The sequence below is a fragment of the Dryas octopetala genome, chromosome 7 (genome assembly GCF_963921425.1).
Source record: "Dryas octopetala chromosome 7, drDryOcto1.1, whole genome shotgun sequence".
In the NCBI taxonomy this organism is placed as follows: Eukaryota; Viridiplantae; Streptophyta; class Magnoliopsida; order Rosales; family Rosaceae; genus Dryas; species Dryas octopetala.
In genome coordinates this window covers 3,587,197-3,607,683 of record NC_141372.1, presented here as the reverse complement: position 1 = coordinate 3,607,683, position 20,487 = coordinate 3,587,197, and the positions used below count along the sequence as shown (strand labels likewise).

Below are 20,487 nucleotides of genomic sequence, written 5' to 3'. Positions count from 1 at the left end.
TATCCCTCTTCATTAAAAAGATTAAAAAATGAAGACTCACCCATACCCCCGGCCATTATAATCTTGCACTTCCAATCATTAATCTCTCCTCAGATCCAACAAGCACCCACAAAAGAAAATTAGGAACGAACATATCTTGAATACGTACAGTTCTCTCAGTTTGTCTCATTACCTAAAGCATACTAATGACAGGCGCAATTAAAGGATAAACATTACTAAAATAAGACGATGCTCTATCCTGTGTACCTCCAACATTATGAGATAAATACTAATAGCTAGTTAATAATTAATTTTTCTAATAAAGAGGGATCTAATAATTATTTGATAATTTGAATCTTGTTTGTCATAGTCATATTTATATTTCTTTTGAGTATATAAAGTTTGAAGGTAAAACTTTAATGTTCAATCTTTTATGTTTGTGTGTGTTCGAGTTTAAGGGTACGTTGTCCCATTATTTTTGTATCATTAGGCCCTTATTGATGTGTAAAGTAATTCAACAAGAGGAGTATTATTTGAAATTCAACGGCTATTATTGTATCTTGTATGCCTCAAAACTCATCCCTACTACCTATAATTTGACCAGGTACACATAGCACATGCAATTCAAATATGGATTACTTTGCTTGCTTTCATTTTCTTCTCCTCAATCAATAATATCAATATAAATTATAAAATGAATTTAATTACTAAGTCATATTTTTAATTAATAGTAATGGTATGAATTTGATATATAGGTGTTATAAACATAATTTGTTTTTATGTATAACTGTGTAGAGATAAATACTAGTTATATAACAAAACATAATAACAAATAAAATATTGAGAATAATAATAAATAAATAGTAAGGGGGGACCTCCCTTTCAATCTCTATATTTCTACCATACACCCACATATAACCACACTTTTAATCTTCAAATATTGGTGGATTTACTTTTCTTTCTCTAAAATATAAATTTTCCATGTTTGAGTATAAATGTATGACATGGCATTGTGAATGTCCTCTTCTTTTTATTTTTTTGGCCACATGAATGTTCTCTTCTTAGAGAGACTAATCAGGTACTAAAAAATACAGAGGCCAGATAAGATCCGTACGTATGTTAGAAATATACAGAGAGAGGAGTACGTAATTTCAACGGTCAACAGTGAAAGGGACCTACCTGAGACTGAGAGCTCTTATTCTTGTGTTTGTGTTTGTGTAATGTATGCAATGTATGTAATGCAGGAAAACCACGTGTCTGAACAATAAATGTATGACTCAATATGCGACGCAGCGAAAATAGTCGTAGAAAGAAAGACCGATTAACTTTAACTGTGAATGACACGTCGTTATATTAATGAGATGGTTTGGGTGTGGGTACGGCGTCGTTTGGTTGGGCTTGCTAGTTGCTACCAGTACCAGATATAGCTGGCGGCGACGACCACCTGAATCTCAGGGTCTCTCACCCGCACGACGCACGCCCCCAGAGAATGAATTAGAGAGAGTCCCCAGTGGGCCAGTAGTGGGCCAGATCAGGGCTTTCTTTATAACGTAACAATCCCCCCGGGAGTCTCGCGCTATTAGTACTAGTACTACAATACTACTAGCCGTGGGGGCCATATTGTCAAAGCTTTGTTTTTTTTTTTTCCTTTTCTTTTTAACCCCTTTCTCCATCTCCAGACTTCTGAGAGGTGGTGGGATTGGATTGGATTGGACATTTCTTCACTTGTCACTCACACTCTGCACTCACACTGCTCTCTTCGCCTCTTCCCCATGCACACTAACACTATTTCTCTACTTGCATCACATTCACTCAGGCCTTATGCTTTTACATAATTAGATATATATATATAATATATGTAATGTAAATCACACTTGACAATCACAACGTACATGTTTATGATATATATTTTGTTTTTTATTTAAATTTTACATGAGACATGTGACATGAGTAATTAATGAATTACATGCATGTATATAGTAGTATATATAGTAGTAGTACTAGAGGTCTTTACTAATTAATTGATTAATGGTGTCGAATCGATCAGCACAGTGTCGTGGCAAGTTCTGGTCCCAACACCAATAGATGCACCATGGGGTTGATTAGATTGGGGTCACAGTCACAGTTCACCTGTCTATTATTGGTGCTTCTCTTTTTGCCCATCACATCACCATCTTCTCCATCATCATATGAATGAGCTGTTCCTGTCAACTCACTCACAACTTTGCTCAACACACCAATATAAAAAATCACAAAACCCTTTCATTCTTTAAAATAATATTGCATATGTTTAAATTTTTAATGCATGAAAAATGTTTGGGTTCGGTCGGTAACAGTCGTTTAAGTCAATCAAAAGCTGAAACGCAGAGTTCTTTTTATTTAGTGTTAAATATAAAAATGGTTCACGAACTTTATAGTGAATCTCAATTTGGTTCACTATCTATAAAAAGTGTCAATTTGGTCCACGAACTTTGTAAGTTGTATCAAAACAGTACAAACGTTAACTTTCATCGAAAAATTTAACGAAAACTGGTCATGTGCACAACAAGTGACCACATTTTCAGAGGCATTTTCGTCCGTTCATCACATTTTTATGTGACAAATTTCGTTAATTTTCTGATAAAAATTAGCGTTTGTACTGCTTTGGTACAACTTAAAAAATTTGTGGATCAAATTGACACTTTTTATAGTTAGTGGATTAAATTGAGACTCATTGTAAAGTTTGTGGACCATTTTTGTATTTAACCCTTTTATTTATTTTTTACCTTTTCATCTAATAATCATTAATCAGTCTCTCATTGTAAATCAATTTATAATTAAGAACAAAAAATTAAATAAATGTCATTTTACATGTAAGGAGACAAATACAATTTTAATATGGGTCTCAAAAAAAAATTTATTATAACAAAGAACACTACTTTTAATACGGGGAGCAAAACATATTCTGTAGATGATATTAATACTTTGCTCTCATAATATCGAATTCTGAAGACTAAACCAATCAAAATGATATTAAAATATATAATAATATCAAATGCTGACATTAAATGTGAAGTGATTAAATATTGCTCATACCTGGAAGAATTACAAATCTCGCATAATTTTGCAATATTGTTTATAATTCTTTTCTTTCTGAAAATGGTTATTCAAATTTGAAACCTTCTTAGCAAACTAAGATATATTAAAAAAAAAAATCTATAACTAAACCAATAACCATACTGATACAAGCATAATCTGAACAAAAGAAAAATTGATACAAGCACAAAAGTGTTCATGTTAATTAGGCTTAATGTAGCACAACTAAATAGGACAGAATAGGAGATACGTTTAAGTCTAATATAATTATATAAAGGATGGCATGACCCATTTTACATTTCTAAAAATTAAATAACTAGACTTTTGGTGGACATATAATTTTCAATTCATTAGTAGTCGCTGGAATAATATTTTTTAATAACCCTACATACTAATTTGATACGTATGAGGCAGAAACAAAGAACGTGAAGGAAAGTGTTGGTCCTGTGGGACATGATTATAAATATTTCACACACATGCACTAGCTAGATAATATACTTTAATACTTGCTTAAGCAACCAATCAAACTTAATCAAAAGCATCCAAAGAGATAATGTTTTGGTTGTGATTCCAGATTAACAGGCTATACGTGGAACCATATTGTCCATGTACAACTTCGGTTTGCAAGATCAATTAATTTAGGATTATTAATTGGTCGATCCATTAACCCCCACTCAGATTCTTAGCATAATGTGTTTAATTAATTAACAAAATCATTAGTGATGACGATTATCATTTGCTTTATTAGCAAGGTAAAATATTCCACTTTTGTGTCTAATTACAAAAGTAAAGAGGTGGTTGAAGGGTTGATAGGTAGCAACTTAATCGAGTCAATAAAAGGTCCTTTTTTTTAATAAGTGAGAAGATGGATGTTTCAATCGTACAGTGATGAGCACTAAGAATTGACTAATTAAAGGAATAAGAGGTATTATATGTCTAATTTAAGCTTTAAGAGTCAGATTTGATGGGTCTAGAAAACCAATATTAGCGTAAACACAAATACTTTAATAAATAAAGGTATCACGTTTCTCTCTGTCTTTATGCATGGAAGGAATCAACTAATTGCAGTGTCTTGCATTCTACCACTGATTGGTATTGAATCTCCTGATTGTTAGCTAGCTTGAAATTTACACATTTTTAATTAATTTTCTAAAAGTTTTAAGTTTTCTACGGTTAAATTTTGTATATATAAGTATATAACACTAACTTCTTAACAAGCATTTTTAATTGACCTTCCCTTTATTTATATAAATAACTATTACATTAAAAAAGTAATAACTAGCCTCTCATGTGCTATGTGCTTGTCAATTGGTATTTTTATTGTGTCAATTAATAACGCCCACTATATATGTACGTATCAATTAATATTTTATACTTTTCAAGTTTTAACAACTATTTGATATCTCCATATTTTAAGATAGTGGGCTGTTTTTTTTTTTTTTAATGGTTGTATTTTACAATTATGCCTTTATTTATTAGTTTTTTTTTATGAAATTATTTGTTGAATGAAAGGTAATTTAATTTATCTCATTTTTTGTAAAATCTATAATACCAAATTCTTTTTATGACTTTATATAGTAAAGATAATAAATAATTTCAAAATTGTGATTTCATTAGCTTATTTGTTTAAAATCTCTAACAACCATTATCTCCAATTATTAATTAAAGGATAACAGGACAGAATCTGCTTTCACATGTATATTATAAAATTACGTAACCCAGACAGAATCTGCTTTCTTTGTGCACTTTGAATGTTCATGATCATAATCATAATTATTGTGCTTGCTATCAGCCCACTCCAACAACCAGGAGAATCTGAGTCACATTAAAGCTTACTTAAATTACCTTAAATTTTTTTTTTTTGGCCATTGAAATTACCTTAAATTTAAATATGCATAATAAGAATGATTAGCAATGAGGGCTGCTATTTGCACACTTTTTTTTTTTTTTTTTGCACTCTTTTGTAAAAAAAAAAATTAAAAATCAAAGGAAAACACACACTCACCCCTCACCCAACACACCCCTTACTCTCAGACCAAAAAAAAAAAAAAAAAACACACCCCTCAAAAAAAAATAACACACCCGACCTCCTCCCTCCCCTCCACCAAGCCCCAGCCCCGTCACACCCTCCCTCCAGCCCCGACCCAGCCCACCTCCTTCCCCTCCACCCAACTCGACCTCCTCCCTCCCCTCCACCAAGCCCCGACCCCGTCGCACCCTCATTCCAGCCCCGACCCAGCCCACCTTCTTCCCCTCCACCCAGCCCCAGCCTCGGCCCCATCGCACCCCCTCCCACCCAACTTTGTCGCACCCTAGCTCCCTCTAGCCTCGACCCACCTGGCCCACCTCCCTCTAGGTTCGGCGGATATATGTCGAATGCCGTAGGACACTCAAATTTTCGGCAAACCAGTACCGAACGAAGGAGAAATCAGAGAGAGAAAAGGAGGGACGGAGGAGAGAAGAGGAGGAGGTTGGGGTGAGGTCGGGTGCTACTTGTGGTGATCGGGTGAGGGAGAGAGGGGGTTGGGTGGGTGGGTCGGGGTTGGAGGGAGGGTGGGTGGGTCGGGATTGGAAGGAGGGTGCGACGGGGCTGGGGATTGGTGGAGGGAGGGCTGCGTGGGTGGGTGTGGTCGGGTGAGGGAGTTCAAGGGGGGTGTGTGTGGCTGGGTGTGTGTTTTTTTTTTGGTCTGTTGATGGGGTGTGCAAAAGAGAAAAAATGGAGTTGGTTTTTGGGTGTGAGAATGAGAGATGTGTCATTTTCTTTGATTTTTGATTTTTTTTTATAAAAGAGTGTGTAAAAAGAAAAAAAAAGGTGTGTAAATAACAGTCATCTCGGTAATTTACTACTATAGAAGCGAGACACATCTTAATTTATTCTATGGCGAGTTGGCGACCCACCTGTTCATGATTTTTAGTAAACCCACTTGCATGTATGCCACGTGGAGGTGTAAAAAAAACTAGTTAATACTGCGTGTAGGTGGACCGTGGACCTCTTAAGCGCGCTTTGTTCGAGTTCTTAAAGCAGCTTTTGACTGCACCTAAACAAAAAAACCCTAACATTTTCAGATAAACTATTGGGATTAAAATTGAAGAATATAATTAATCAGTAGTAAATGATGTCCATGCATCACCGTATAAGTACTGAACTCTTACACGAGAACACTGTGTTATGTGTGTCCCTTCTTTAAATTCTCTGATTAAGCCGCTTAACCAAATCATTTTGTGTCTTGTGGTATTTGTCAACTCATTTTGACTAATAGAATGCTTTGCTAAACTATTTGGTTAAACTTAATTGTCACCTGTCACTGAGGTCACTTGTCAGTGAGACCAAAATCATTCTCATAGAAGAAGATATATCATTTCTATACATATATATATATATATCATTCTCACATATGTATATGCATTTCTAGTTAGTTTTAAATTAAAATTCAGAGCAAAAACAGAAATAGGCAATGGAAGAAATATGCATGATCAGCTTAAATTTCCTTTGAAATCTTTGGAAATTGTTATCAATGTACGTTGCTCAACTAAAGTCATCGCATATGATCCTTCATAAGATACTATGTGTGTCTACTGTCTAGGTTCAATGACTTTCTTCACACTACACACTCTATAATCTATATATACTCTGGCCAGTAGACATCCCCAATTGTATGCTTTAAAGTTAATGTTTCTGAGTTGGTCAAAATATGCTAGAGATAACAAAAATGTAATAATTAAAAAGTGTGAACTTGTCAAGAGTTACAAATAGCGTTCAAAATTGATTTGTATATATGACAGAATTTTTGGTTTTTTTTTTTTTTTTCCTTCTTGTTTTCAAGTTCATGTTGACTAATAGGCAATAGCACTATTTTTCTTTTAAAAATAATTAGAAATAAGTTACTAGATATGCAGGGCAGCAGCAGATGGACAAGACAATAAACAGTAGAGCTATATATAAAGGGTAAGGACTAAAGACCCAGGAGGATTTTTATTTTTCTAGGGCCTATATAACATAGGGTTTAGGGTATGAGTAGTTCACTTCACAGGACCCATCAGACTGAACAGAAAGTTAACACACAGTAAAATGACTGTGGATTTGATTAAAAAAAAAAAAAAGGACAATGACTGTAGAATTTATCTAATTATTTAATCAAAATTGAAAATAGTAAATAATAAATGTGTGAGACTGTGAGTGTGAGTGGGGGGTGTTGGTTAATGACAGACAGGAGGTTCACTGAGAGCGTGTGGGAGGGTCCCACAAACGACACCGTTTGGGGGAGGGCGCGCGAAAACAGCGCGGGAGCTGTTTCCCAATGCAGTACTCCTGCGCTGCCACTGCCACTACACATCATAACTCTCTCTCTGCCACTCGCCCCCACTTCCTTCTCTTCCCACACCATTCCTTCCTCAATTCTTTTATTAAATTTTAATTAATTTATTTTGTTTTTAAACTTTCTGATACGTCTGCGACCCACCCAGCAGAGCCAACACCCCATCATATCAAACGTTAACTCTGCTGCTGCTGCTGCTGATGCCTGATGCCTGATGCTGACAACCATATCATATCTCAAAACTCTCTAATCACAAATATATTACATATAAAAAAGAAGAGGAGGGAGGGCCGGCTAATGTGCACCACGGGCTAGCCTTACTATGCACCCATGTGGGGTGTGGGATCCACTGGAACCAGGTATTTAGAGACAGGGATTTGACTGTGTTTGGGTCCTATCATCATCATAATCATAGTAACACTACAGAGAGAGAGAGAGAGAGAGAGAGAGAGAGAGAGAGAGAACTCCAACTAGTATTTGTCATAGTCTCGTAGACTCCTAGTAGTAGTAGTACTAGTACTAGTAGTAGATGGTGGGGGGTCTATCAGATGGATGTGATGGCTTGTGGGCCATTCCTTTGGTAAAGGTATTTTGAGTTTGGGCCCTTCTTCAAGAGGATGAATAATTTGGGGTTCCCAAATTCCAAGTGATTGTTACAAAACTATAATATGTATATATATGTGGTATGCTTAAGGTAGTTCGTTTGATGTTGATGTCACGCTTTATTCCCTGCAGTCAATGTGGAAGAAGCCTAAACAGGACCTTCACGGGCTTAATGGGCTTTTATTTGACCTAAAAGATTGGCCCAACTGATAAGGCCTGTAATGGGTTTTGTTATGGAGAGCATACACTTGAATGAGACCCAATGGGCTTAACAAAATGGGTTTTGTCTAGCAAAAGCTGTTGTCTTTGTTGGTCCAACCCATATAAGCCTACTTTGTTTGTTCCTTTGTTCTGTGCCTGCTAGATTCCTATATATTTCAGTACAATTCTGAAATTTGTAAGGTCTAGCAAAAGAAACAAAAGAGCTCACAATCACAACCAAGAAATAACAATATCATATCTTATTTCTTTGCCCCACAATTACAACCAACATGCAAACAACCCATACATATGGAACATTTTTTCTGTGTACAACCGTGACAACAATGCAACACAAATTTGACAACATATAAGATATGAAAACAATGACATCTTTATTGTGTTAAGCAGCAAACCTATAGAGCAATGGACACCTCCTGCGGGGACTCGCCCTTGTCAACAACAAATGTCTTTAGAAGTTTCTTTGAGCCACTAACAATTTCTATACTGTATGTTCCTTGGAAGCCTCTAAACCTGAACTCTCCCTGTTCATCAATATGACCATGAGCATGAGACAGCCACTCTTGTTTGAGAGCCAAGTAACGTTTTCCAGCTTCGTTGACATCACCTTCTGCATTCACTAGATGTGAATTGTCCCGACTCATGAACAACTCCCAGAATCCCCACAGCATTATGCCTTCCACTGCAGGATTGGCAAAACCTTCCCGAAGCATCACTTCCAAATCGTCCGCTCTAACATATTCGTTGCTGGATGACACATCAAGCTCTGTAAACCAGATTGGAAGGCCAAGAATACCCAATTTGTCAAGAGCAGAACAAACAATTGGCCCCACTGGACTATCTATATGTCCTTGGATTCCAATTCCGCCCACAGGCGCACCTTGTAGTTGCAAATCAAGAATTTGTTCAATGTATTTTTCTGGTGATGATCTGGTATCACATCCATCCTCAACATGATAATCATTCACAAATAGGATGGCAGATGGATCCAACTGGTTTGCAGTCTTGAACATGTTGGCTCTGATATCTTTACCCAATCTGCCTTGATAGAATGAGCCATGCAGCATCTCATTATTGACATCATAGTGTCTGAACTTCCCTTTGTACCGGGTGAGAAGATCTGTTAATCGATTTTGGACAGCAGTTGCCAAGTCATTTTGGCTCAATTGTTGGATCCATTGCTGGACAGTGTCCACAACTTCCCAGAAGATACAGTGACCTCGAGTTTCTATGTTGTGACTCTTACACAAGTCCAACAAGGCATCAGCATCCTTGTAATTGAAATTTCCTTTTTGAGGTTCAGTCCAATACCACTTCAATTCATTTCCAAATACAGCCCAGTTGAAGTTTTTAACAAAAAAATTGACAAAATCTTCATTGTCAATGTTTGTTCTGCTTATGCATGTCCCAAATGGAAAACTGTTTTGCAATTGTTTAACGTTCAGAAAGCTGCCAAATGGGCTGCTTGAGTCCAATCCTGACAATTTCAGGATAACATCACGCTTACGGATCTGTGTGGCAACAAATGAGAGATACTCCAAATCAGAACACATTAGGGAAAAGCTAATTCAAATTGTCTATATACTTAGGCTCTAATTGAGGCAATTCTCAGTTAGACAAGTTTCATGATCTTGTAATTATGTTATACTGACAATACTTAAATGATGCTGACAAAAAGAAAAAATGAGAGAACACCCCATTTACCTTTTCAGTCTGCTTCTTCAAATATCTAAATCTAGCTTGTCTGTCAACGGGGAATATCTGAAGTCCAGCAACCATTAAGTCTACACCTGGAGCAGGACCTTGGATATAAACCATAACTTTTGATGGTTGCTTCTCAATTCTAAAGGAACCACCAATTTCGTGCCATCTGTTGTCACCCGCTTCAACTTGCCCTCCATTCACCCACTGATTGTCCACACCAAGTGCAATGTTCACATTTTGTGGACCAGTTGCTCCAGGACCAATCCGAACCCAAGCAGATACTTGATATGTCAAAAAGAGCTTCAATTTGTCGCCGATCATCTGAGCAGGACCCATCCAAGTCTGTGTGCGCTTGGATACTAGGATGTAGCGACCACTTAAAGGTTCATGAGGTCCAAGGGTGTCTCTTGCCATTGGAGGAAGTATATGTGGGGAACCAGTTCCGACACTCAAAGTACAATTACCAAGCGGAAACCACCCATTGGTGCCATTACTTAGGTTGCTGTTCTCAATTATATTTAGTCCAAAGGCTGGATTCTACAAAAAGAAAAGCCTATATTTTAATGCTTGCATTACTACATATCCAGCTCCAAGAAAACATGCTTAGGGAATATTAGACAAAAGAAAATCACTTATTCAACCAACCTCAATAACTGGTGGCGGTGAAGGAGGAACCTTCTCTGCATGCTTGACAACGAAACTGTTGACAAGAATATCAGTTCCAGCGGGTGGACCTTCTAAATAAACGACTACTTTTGATGGGGAACCATTTAAAAGGAACTTCCCCTGCAACTGTGCCCAATTCTTGTCTGTTGTCTTCACACTTTAGAGCAAACCAACTTCCAATAAGGCATTTTAGATAGGGAGATGGTGCAAATTAACATAATAAGAAGGATAAAATTTTTATTGAAGAAATATCAGAATTTGATCAAAAAGAGTAGAGAAAGAAAATTACTTAGCAATGCCAATATACTCTTCACGGAGATTTGGTGATTGGACCCATAAGGTAGCCCGTACATCAGAACTAGTGACATTGTTTCCAAATATCCGAACAACAGCAGTAGCCTCATAGGCTAGCTTTCGCTGCACCCTTCCAGTGATATCCTGCTGGATGCCATTCCAGCTCTGCGTGCGTTCTGTTGCAGATGCAAAAACCTTTCCAGTTAGAGGGACGATTTTCCCATCTCCCATCGAATCATGCAGTACAATTTTGCAGCCTCTTCCAGACCAATTATTCAAGCCATCGTCAAATTTTGGGTTTAGAATTATATTCTCATCTCCATCATTCACACGTCCTCTGCTTCCACCCTTTCAAAATATAATAAAAGATATAAATTCCAAAATCAATCAGCAATAAATTACAGAAACTACATATTAGGGGAGGCAAAGAAGAAAAGCCCTCTTGCTTATGAATAAAACAAGATAGCAGGGGTTGCAAACTTCTTGCATATATCTACACTTAATTGCTACTCTTTATAATGATTCCATATACACTAGACCAAAGTCTTTCAGAGGGAACAAGAAAAAGGCTCAGAAGTAGAAGTACCTGGCATTCATTTGGACTGGAACAAGAGATTACTACTGATTTTATAAGAAGGTCAACTCCCTGAGAAGGCCCTTCCAAATAAAATACAACCCGATCAGGTATTGTTAACAGTGAGAATTTTCCTTCTAACTTCTCCCACCTCCCATTTGATACAGAAATTCTGCAGGCAGTTACTACTGTTAAAAGACATTCCTTTTTCTACCTTTTTCTATAAAGAAAGTTGCAGTAGTAGAATAAAAACATCCATTACCTTCCAACGAGCAAATAGTTAGTTTCTGAACCTTGGTATTCCAGTTTCAAAGTTGCTAGAACATCAGCAGAGCCCTGAAGAGGTCCTGAGACTCCGACACAAGCCGAAACCAAATGAGTAGAACCTGGGGAAATTCGGTCAGTGATATCTTGCTCTAAGCCTTGCCAACATTCTTTACGATTGGTGACAACAGCATAATTGTCTCCTGCCTTTACTTCTGGATGGCCAGACTTAGCTGAAACTACAAAACCATCGCAGCAATTAGCATGCCAAGAGTGCAGCCCTCCAGAGAAATCATGGTTCACTATGATATTTGTAGCATGGCTGCTGCTACTTGAATTGACCAAATTTTGGTTCACAGACTGCCAGAAAGAGCAAAAGTTATAAGCACATTGGAAAATCGAAAGTTAGATAGTTTCTTAAAACCCCTTATCATCATTTTTTCGTCCCTAAGTACTCAAATACTGTGTAAGATTGTCTGCTTAGATGATTAGATCACATAAATTTCTCAGCCTGACACAGCTTGCACACTAAGTTGCATATTCAAATGGAAACAATAAGGGAAAATTACAACAAGATGCCTCATTTGAATTTATAGTCTCCAAAACAATAGTTTTAACTTTTTGAAATTACATTGAGATGCCTGATTCAATAATTCTAAAAGTTTGTTGGATTGTAATTAAAAGATTTTATAATTTCATCGAGAAATAATATTACCGTTAAGATTGTTCCCTTCATATCATTCATCTCCTATTCTTTACTAGACAAAAAATTTCAAAGAGAAAAACAAATAATAAATCTCTTTTGAGTTTATTATAAATAAAAATTCACTTTGTGTATAAAAAGTTAATTTTATTTGCTTCATTTTTTGGTTACATTGGAGGAAATCAAATCATGAACCTATTTTAATCCTCCCATCATTACCCCCACCACTTAAGGACTATTTTATTTTAGTATGTAATGAATTATTCAAAATTTTTAAAATATTTATCTTATTTATTTATTTATTTTTTGGCTTACATTATAAGAGATTTAACTCTTGATCTATCTTACCACCAAAATAGAACAATATCACATTTAACTAAGCGCCAAAAGAAAAGAAATATTTAATTTTACACTTGTAGGAATTAGAAAGCCCAATGCCAAAAATCTCATAAGGAACAGAAGAAGAAACCAAACCTCCTTGTTGTCGGCGGCATTGTCGGTCTGTTGGTTCTCCATGGCTTTTTCTTCTGATCTCTAACCCAACCAACACCAAAACCCATCACAAAAACCAAGTAAAACACAACACCTTCTAATTAATCAAAGAAATCATACAATGGGTTTTAACTACTACATTTTAGATTTTACTCAAATCAAAGAGTTAAAAAAGAGTACCAGAGGATGTTTGTGTTTGTGCTTGGGATGATTGCTATTGCTATTGTAGACTCCGAGTCGGCTTGTGATTGTGAAAAACCAGGTTGAGAACCTCCTCATTTATATACCACACACCACCCCAAAGTCCCCAACTGAATTTTGAGAGTGAAGTCTACGAAATGCGCGGGGCCATCCAACCAACCAATCAGCGCAAGCCCTTCTGTAAATCCCCCTTCACTTTTCGACCCACTTGTCTTTTTTTTTTTCTGGGTTTTAGTTTTAAAACAAACATCCTCATCAACAATCCTTAAAAGCAACCAACGACTCTGCCAATCCCAACAAAATCTTTGTTCTTTTTCTGCTATTTGTTAACGCGTGTGTTTTTTCTTTGTCCCTCTTTTCTGGGCAAGTGGGAAGGACAAAGCTCCCCAAGCCTTGTGTGTTTGTTTTGCTTTGTCTTGCAGATTGGTAATGCTTGAATTGGAATGGACGCTGCAGAGTTCAATTAATTTATGGTTATTCCTTGCTTTTAGTCTTTGATTGCAAGACATATATGATGCCCTTTGATCTTGGCTCCTTGCACATTAGGTGAAACTGGGCTTTCAGAATTGTGACTTTTTTAGTACCTAGTATTTGTAAGATATGAACCCAACTTTTTGGAAACAAGAGAAAATTTGTTTCCAAAAAGTTGATCTCAAATCTGTTATACTGCCGGAAATTTCTTGAAATTGTTATAGAAATGAAACCCATGGCACATGATCTTATGGCCCATTATAGATTTGGGCTTGTGAGAGATACGAACTGAGATTAAAAACCAAACCAACCATTTTAAGGTCCATAATGGGTTCATGTTCTATGAAACTAGTTGAGACTTGAGCCCAAATTCAAAAGCCCGCTTTTTGGTTTTGGAAGCCTATTTTTTGGTTACAATGGAGGAAATCAAACTTAGATCTAGTTTAAGGGGGGGGTTATTCACACCACCCTATTTTGCTGAGTTGACTACCCCCCTAAAATTTTGCCCATTTTGCCCCTGCATGCCCATTCTTCAGATTTTGGCCAGCCACCTCTCCCAGCCGCCGGCGCAACCCCACCCCCTCCCCACCGCCGGCGCGACCCCACCCCTCCCCCACTGCATCTCCCCTCTTCTCCTCCTCCCCCACCCAGCCACCACTCCCCCCACCCATCCCCTCCCCTCCCCAGCCCGCCCCCACCCAGCCAGCCCCTCCCCAGCCCGCCCGCACCCCCTCACACCAAGCCCCCGCCACCGTCGCACCCATCCCCAGCCCGCCCGCACCTTACCCCAAGCCCAGCCCTCGTCGCACCCCCCAGCCCCAGCCCCCGTCGCACCCATCCCAGCCCGCCCGCACCCCCTTACCCCAAGCCCAGCCCCCGTCGCACCCCCCAGCCCCAGCCCCCGTCGTACCCATCCCCCACCCCCGATCTGGAGGTCTATGGGGTCGCGCCAGCCACCCATGGTGGTCCGGTGAGGGAGGGAGGCAGACAGAGGGGAGAGAGAGAAGATGGCAGAGAGAGGGAAGAGAGAGAGAAGGAGATCGGGCCAGGGGAGGGGTGGGTCGCGCCGGCCATGGGGAGGGGGGGTTGCGCCGGCCATGGGGAGGGGGTGGGTTGTGCCGGCGGCAGGGAGTGGTGGCCGGCCAAAATTGGAGGGGTGGGTTTTTTTTTTATGCAGGGGCAAAATGGGCAAAAAAGGATAAAATTTGAATGGGGTGGTCAACTTAGTAGGTTTGGGTGGTCTGAACAGCCCCCCTAGTTTAATTCTGCCTATTTTTGATGCAAAATAATCATGCTTTGAAACCAAGTGTTCAACAATCCAGGCCTTCAAAGGCTTTTTATAAACCGAGATTAAAAATTGAAACTAATACTCCAATTGCATTATTTATTTAGTTAATCTTATGTTATGCTGCATATCAAGGTGACATGTACTAAACACGAGGCCCTAAAACACGGCCCGATGAGATTTGTCTTCTATAAACTCCACGAAATCACAATTATATAGTATAGTACAGTTATATATAGTATCCTCCTCCTATCCACTATATAGTTGCAACTTGCAAAAGTGGACCAACCGAACGCATATGAGATTATGGAAATGATTATCCACTTATTCAACATCAAGCAACTAAACTAAATCAATTACTGAACATTGTTTCCAAAAGCATGAGTGTTTTATAGTGCTTCTCCATGAAATTGTGTATAATACCACATTACTCAGCTCACCAATATCAATATTTTAAGAGAGAAACTTACCTATTTCTTGTTATATACAAGATGTGAGACAATATCTTACATGTTGTATACAATAAAGGATAAGTAAATTTGTCTCACATGTTATATACAACAAGAGATAAATAAGTTCTAGCCATATTCGAAAATATTTTTAATCGTATTCTTTTTTTTTTTTTTTCAATAATGATAGTGTGGTTGTCATTTGATATGTTTAATATAATTTATACCAGAATATATTTACCAAACACTCAAACTGCTTTATCTTACACCAAATCATAAAAATATATCCATTTTGGGATTTTAAAACTTTGAAACAAACCATAAAAGTGAGACACTCTTCAACATACCTTCACTTTTTTATTTTTGAGAAACTGCTCATAAAATCATTATCATAACTTGTAAAAGTAACTCATGACCAATTGGTCCTTTTGGAACCATGAGGTATAGGCCGGATTAGGAGTAGGATCCGTGGCCGGAGGAACAACCGCGATTGTCAAAGCTGGAGGAGGAGAAGTGCCATCAACATACTTCCACAAGTAATGCCCAATAAGCAAGGGCTTCATCTGGGTGGACCATAAAATAAAGTTGGCGTCAGTTAACTTAATCAAGGTAGCAACATGATTGTTGCAATCTGACAATGTGACAATGTTGCAATCACACTATCTCGTACCTTTATCTCTACGTTCTTTTGGGTTCAAAACCTTTTTTATATATTGGAAATTATAAACTCATGTGTTGTGCCACTTGTGCGGTTACAAACGCTTGTTAATTGCTGAGTTAAAAAAGAAAAAAGAAAAAAGAAAAAAGAAAAAAGAAAAAAGAAAAAAGAAAAAAGAAAAAAGAAAAAAGAAAAAAGAAAAAAGAAAAAAGAAAAAAGAAAATGAAAAAGAAATTGATTTAAAATTAAGAAAAAGCTTTTAGTCAGTGGACAAGATCAGAGTGAGGATCTCGAGGGGGCAAAAGCGGAGCCACATCAGGTGCCACGCGTACAACATCCGTTTGATGGACTGTTAGTGGGTCACCGCCACCTCGAGAAGCCACCAACCACGTGTGCACATACGCGTCGTCTGACGAGTTTACACGTGCTTTTCCGTACATATTTTGTTCTTTGGCAAATTACACGTGCCATCCTTGTCCAGTGTATTTATTATCCATCGATTCCGGGGTCCTACCGCGATTACATTTTGCCTACCTGTCAAATTTTTTTTATTGGGGGGAGTGGGCCCACCTCTCAGCTTCTTATCGCATTGTTTACCAATTACCACAACCAAACCAAGGCCGTCGCCCGTGAGTTAATAAATCCAAATGCAAAGAGCGAAAGGCAAAGAACAATATATTTTTTGACATTTTTATCCATCTACGATTAATGTTAATTAAAATTTATAAGATTTTGATAAAATTATTTTTTAGGCTTTTATATTATCTTAAAAATTTACTAATGTAGTCTCAACTTCACATTTAGTTGTGACTGTACGACACTCACAAATTCAAATTTAGTTGTGACTGAACAACAGTCACATCTAAATTGTGAGACAGTCACAGTTAAGTTGTGACTTAATTAAATTTTTTTTAGAAAAATTATACTACAATATAGTATAAATAGATGTCAAAATAATACTTTTACTCAAAATAATATATAGTATAGTGGTGTGAGTTGTCTCTTTCAATTTACCAATTACAGTCACAATTAAGTTGTGACTGTATTGATTTTTTTTTAATACAATATAGTATAAATTAATATAATATTTGTGAAATAATATTTTTTAATTTTTTTTATTGTAGTGGCATGTGATGTAATATTTGTAAATTCTAATACTTTTTTACTTTATTAATTTGTTTGACTTTTCAACTAATACCTAATCTAAAATGCTATTTAATTTTGATATCTAAATTAAAAAGTTATTAAAATTTAGTAGTTAAAATCAATAAACCTTTAAGAATTAGGTTGATAAAAAAGTCTTTTTTGAATTAAATATATATATTTTAAATCTTTAGAGAAACTCAAACATAATACATTTCTAACATTATAGAAAAAAATAATTGATGTACTTAAAAAGGATAATATCTTTTAAATCTAATCCATTCATATAAATTGACGTACTATTTTTATTTTTGATCAAACAATATTAAGGAGAAAAAATATACATGCATTGTAATGAAGTGCAAGTGTGCAACGCAGTCATCATCGAAGTGGTTCAAATGTTACGTGACATTGTTTGATCTTATCTTCCTTTTTTGTTTTTTTGTTTTTGTTTTTTCGGTTTTTGTTTTTTTTTTTTTTTTTTTTTTGTAATCAAGGGTGTTCTACTTTATTTTTTGTGCATTAGATTAACAGTAATGCTACACTTACCACATTTTTATACCACAATTTCATACCATCTTATATGGCATTCATACATTGGACACTAAAAATTAAAAATTAAAACCTAAAAAAGAAAAAAGAAATACCCTTCCAGTAAGGTAATGACACATCAGGTGAGATACAAATGTGGGAAAAAAAATGTGGGACAACTAGCATTATTGTTAGATTAATTCTTTTGACCGTTTAAAAACAGATAATTCACGTTTGGCCTAAAGGATTCACAAGAGATTTTACCTCCCTTTATGCCTGATTTCGAAGGTCTTACTCGATGTCAGAGTTTACAACTATATTTCCGAACCAACTCCTCTAACACCTTCGAATTATCTTCCTTTTTTGTTTGATCATGAAACTTATGCTTCATTTTTGTATACATTCATGAGGTAAAATTGAACTATATATCATTTTAGCCGTATAAAGCGATTTCAATTGGGAAAAAATTTGAGAAAAACTAATATTTAAAATTTAAAGGAGATAAGATGAAACTACATAAATTGGTCCATTCATGGGATTTGAATAATCTATAATCTAGTAACGAAAACTCTATGTCTCATCCAACATTCCATGTCTTACAATTTATTTTTCATTAAACTCTAGGTGCATCTCTGTTTCAAACTTTCAATTGGGTTTATTTCCCTTTTTATTTTATTTTTTTATAAAAAAAAATCCACTTTTCATTTTTATTTTATATAGATTTTAAATCATAAACTATTTTTCCCTAGAAAAAAAAGGAATATATAAAGATATAAAGAGGCGGGTAGATATTTAAGAAGAGTTAATTGATCGCAGTTATCTAATTAACTCCACCACGGTTAAACCCAACCCACTATGTGACTATGTGGCCTACCTGGCATTTAAACACTCTCTCTATCTCTGAAAAAAACAGTTTATATATAGAGAGTCAGACACCACCCCCTCTAGCATTTGAAGTGTCTCGACTCTCAACGTCCAACCAATCCCACCCAAATATGATGCTCGGAGAACCCACCCGACTCAATCCGACGACATTCCAAGTTCCTACGTGGGACCCATTCGACGATCTAACCCCCCTAACCCCCTCAGTGCCCTCACCATTCTCCGTTAACGTTAACGCTAACGCTAACGCCAATGCCGGTAACGGAGACTACTCCCCCATGTTCCTCGACTCCCTCGCGGCGCTCCACCGTTACCTCCCGTCCAACGCGTCCGACTCACTGAGCGACGACCCGGACGTAAACGCGATCTCCTGCGACCAGTTCCGCATGTTCGAGTTCAAAGTCCGGAGGTGCGCACGTGGCAGGTCACATGACTGGACCGAGTGTCCGTATGCCCACCCGGGCGAGAAGGCCCGCCGGAGGGACCCGAGAAAGTACCACTATTCGGGCGCCGCCTGCCCCGACTTTCGCAAAGGGAACTGTGCCAAGGGTGACTCGTGCGAGTTTGCTCACGGGGTCTTCGAGTGCTGGCTGCACCCGGCCCGGTACCGGACCCAGCCATGCAAGGACGGGTTGGCTTGTCACCGTCGGGTCTGCTTCTTCGCCCACACGCCCGAACAGCTCAGGGTCCTGCCTCAGCAGCAGAGTCCGAGGACTCTCGGGTCGGGCGGTGTCTTCGACTCGTATTTGAACAAGGGGGGGTTTGCTTCTTCGCCCATCTCGATCCTCGTATCACCTCCGGTATCCCCGCCATCTGACTCGCCGCCAATGTCGCCGAATAGTCCGCAACTCGGGTGTGGATCGGTTAACTCGGTGAGTGAACTCGTTGCCTCGATGCGGAGTTTTAAGCTTGCTAAGATGAAAATGAGTGCTACTGCCCCTGCATGGGGAGCCCAAATGGGATCTGGGTTTGTTTCTCCACGTGGGTCGGCGCTCCGACCCGTATTTTGTAGCCTTCCTTCGACTCCGACTCGGAACTCGGGTCGGTGCGGACCTGGACCCGGCCCGATCGAGCTGTGGGACCCCTCTTGCGAAGAAGAGCCGGCAATGGAGAGGGTGGAGTCTGGGAGGAACCTGCGAGCGAGAATGTACTCGAGGCTGAGTAAGGAGAACTCGATGGGCCGAGTCGACTCGGCCGCGTCGTCAGCTCCCGATGTTGCATGGGTTTCAAAGCTCGTGGGTGAAGCCGAGAAGTGAGTCCCGTGTCGACTCGCTTGGCTCTTTCGTTTTGATTCAATTTTTTGGCTGTTGCGTTCAAATCGGTGGCCTTTTGATTCTTCTGACTCTGTGAATACAAGTTAATTTTTAAACTCTGCAAATAGTTGATGTGAAAAAATAACCCCAAAAAAAAAATTGCAAATTTTGTTGTACAAAGAAGAATTTGTTGGGGCTGCTGAGTAATGGGTAGCGGTTGCTTTTGATGAATATGTCTTTGAATTGTAATTTTCCATTTCATGTTTGTCTAATTTTCTCGGATAATTACACTTGTAAGTTGCTTAATTAATGTGAAGTTTATTTCTTTTAAACTTATTTTCCACTATTTGGCGGTTCCCTTTCAGCACAATTCAATGTTTGGCTTGTTGTTTAGTCCCTTTAGGAAAATTTCTCAGATTCTTCAATCTGGGTATTTTTCCTTATGATGAAAAAAAGTTGGGTTTTGTCTTCAAGCTTCAGCCCGAAGCTTTAGATTCTTTAAGGCATCTGAAAATGATGATTAGCTCTGTTTTTTATTACACCTTATCCACTTCAATTCAATGGGTCTCTGTGGGTATTCTCACCGACTTACTATGGATTTCATTGATGCATTGGCTTTGTGCAAGCTTGAGTTCCAAGCTTATTATAAAGTATAATGAAGTTCGATTAAATCCTAATAATAAAGTGTGGTATAAAAAATTATAGTTTACAGTAATGTGTGATTT

General features: G+C 37.8%; 2 protein-coding genes across 2 annotated transcripts; one reads left to right on the top strand and one right to left on the bottom strand.

The window, feature by feature from the left end:
- Nucleotides 1–8,452: 8,452 nt before the first annotated feature.
- Nucleotides 8,453–13,570, bottom strand: LOC147278598 (endo-1,4-beta-xylanase 1-like). Its single transcript, XM_086250777.1, has 8 exons — nt 13,070–13,570; nt 12,872–12,931; nt 11,693–12,054; nt 11,443–11,602; nt 10,852–11,204; nt 10,542–10,719; nt 9,897–10,433; nt 8,453–9,703 (listed from the first exon to the last, which is right to left on the bottom strand). Exons 1-8 carry the CDS (start codon nt 13,166–13,168, stop codon nt 8,588–8,590), a joined length of 2,865 nt encoding a protein of 954 aa, XP_086106903.1. The 5' UTR covers nt 13,169–13,570; the 3' UTR covers nt 8,453–8,587.
- A 4,997-nt stretch (nt 13,571–18,567) lies between these two features.
- LOC147278597 (zinc finger CCCH domain-containing protein 23-like) lies at nt 18,568–20,105 on the top strand. Its single transcript, XM_086250778.1, has one exon. It carries the CDS (start codon nt 18,623–18,625, stop codon nt 19,763–19,765), a length of 1,143 nt encoding a protein of 380 aa, XP_086106904.1. The 5' UTR covers nt 18,568–18,622; the 3' UTR covers nt 19,766–20,105.
- Nucleotides 20,106–20,487: the final 382 nt, after the last annotated feature.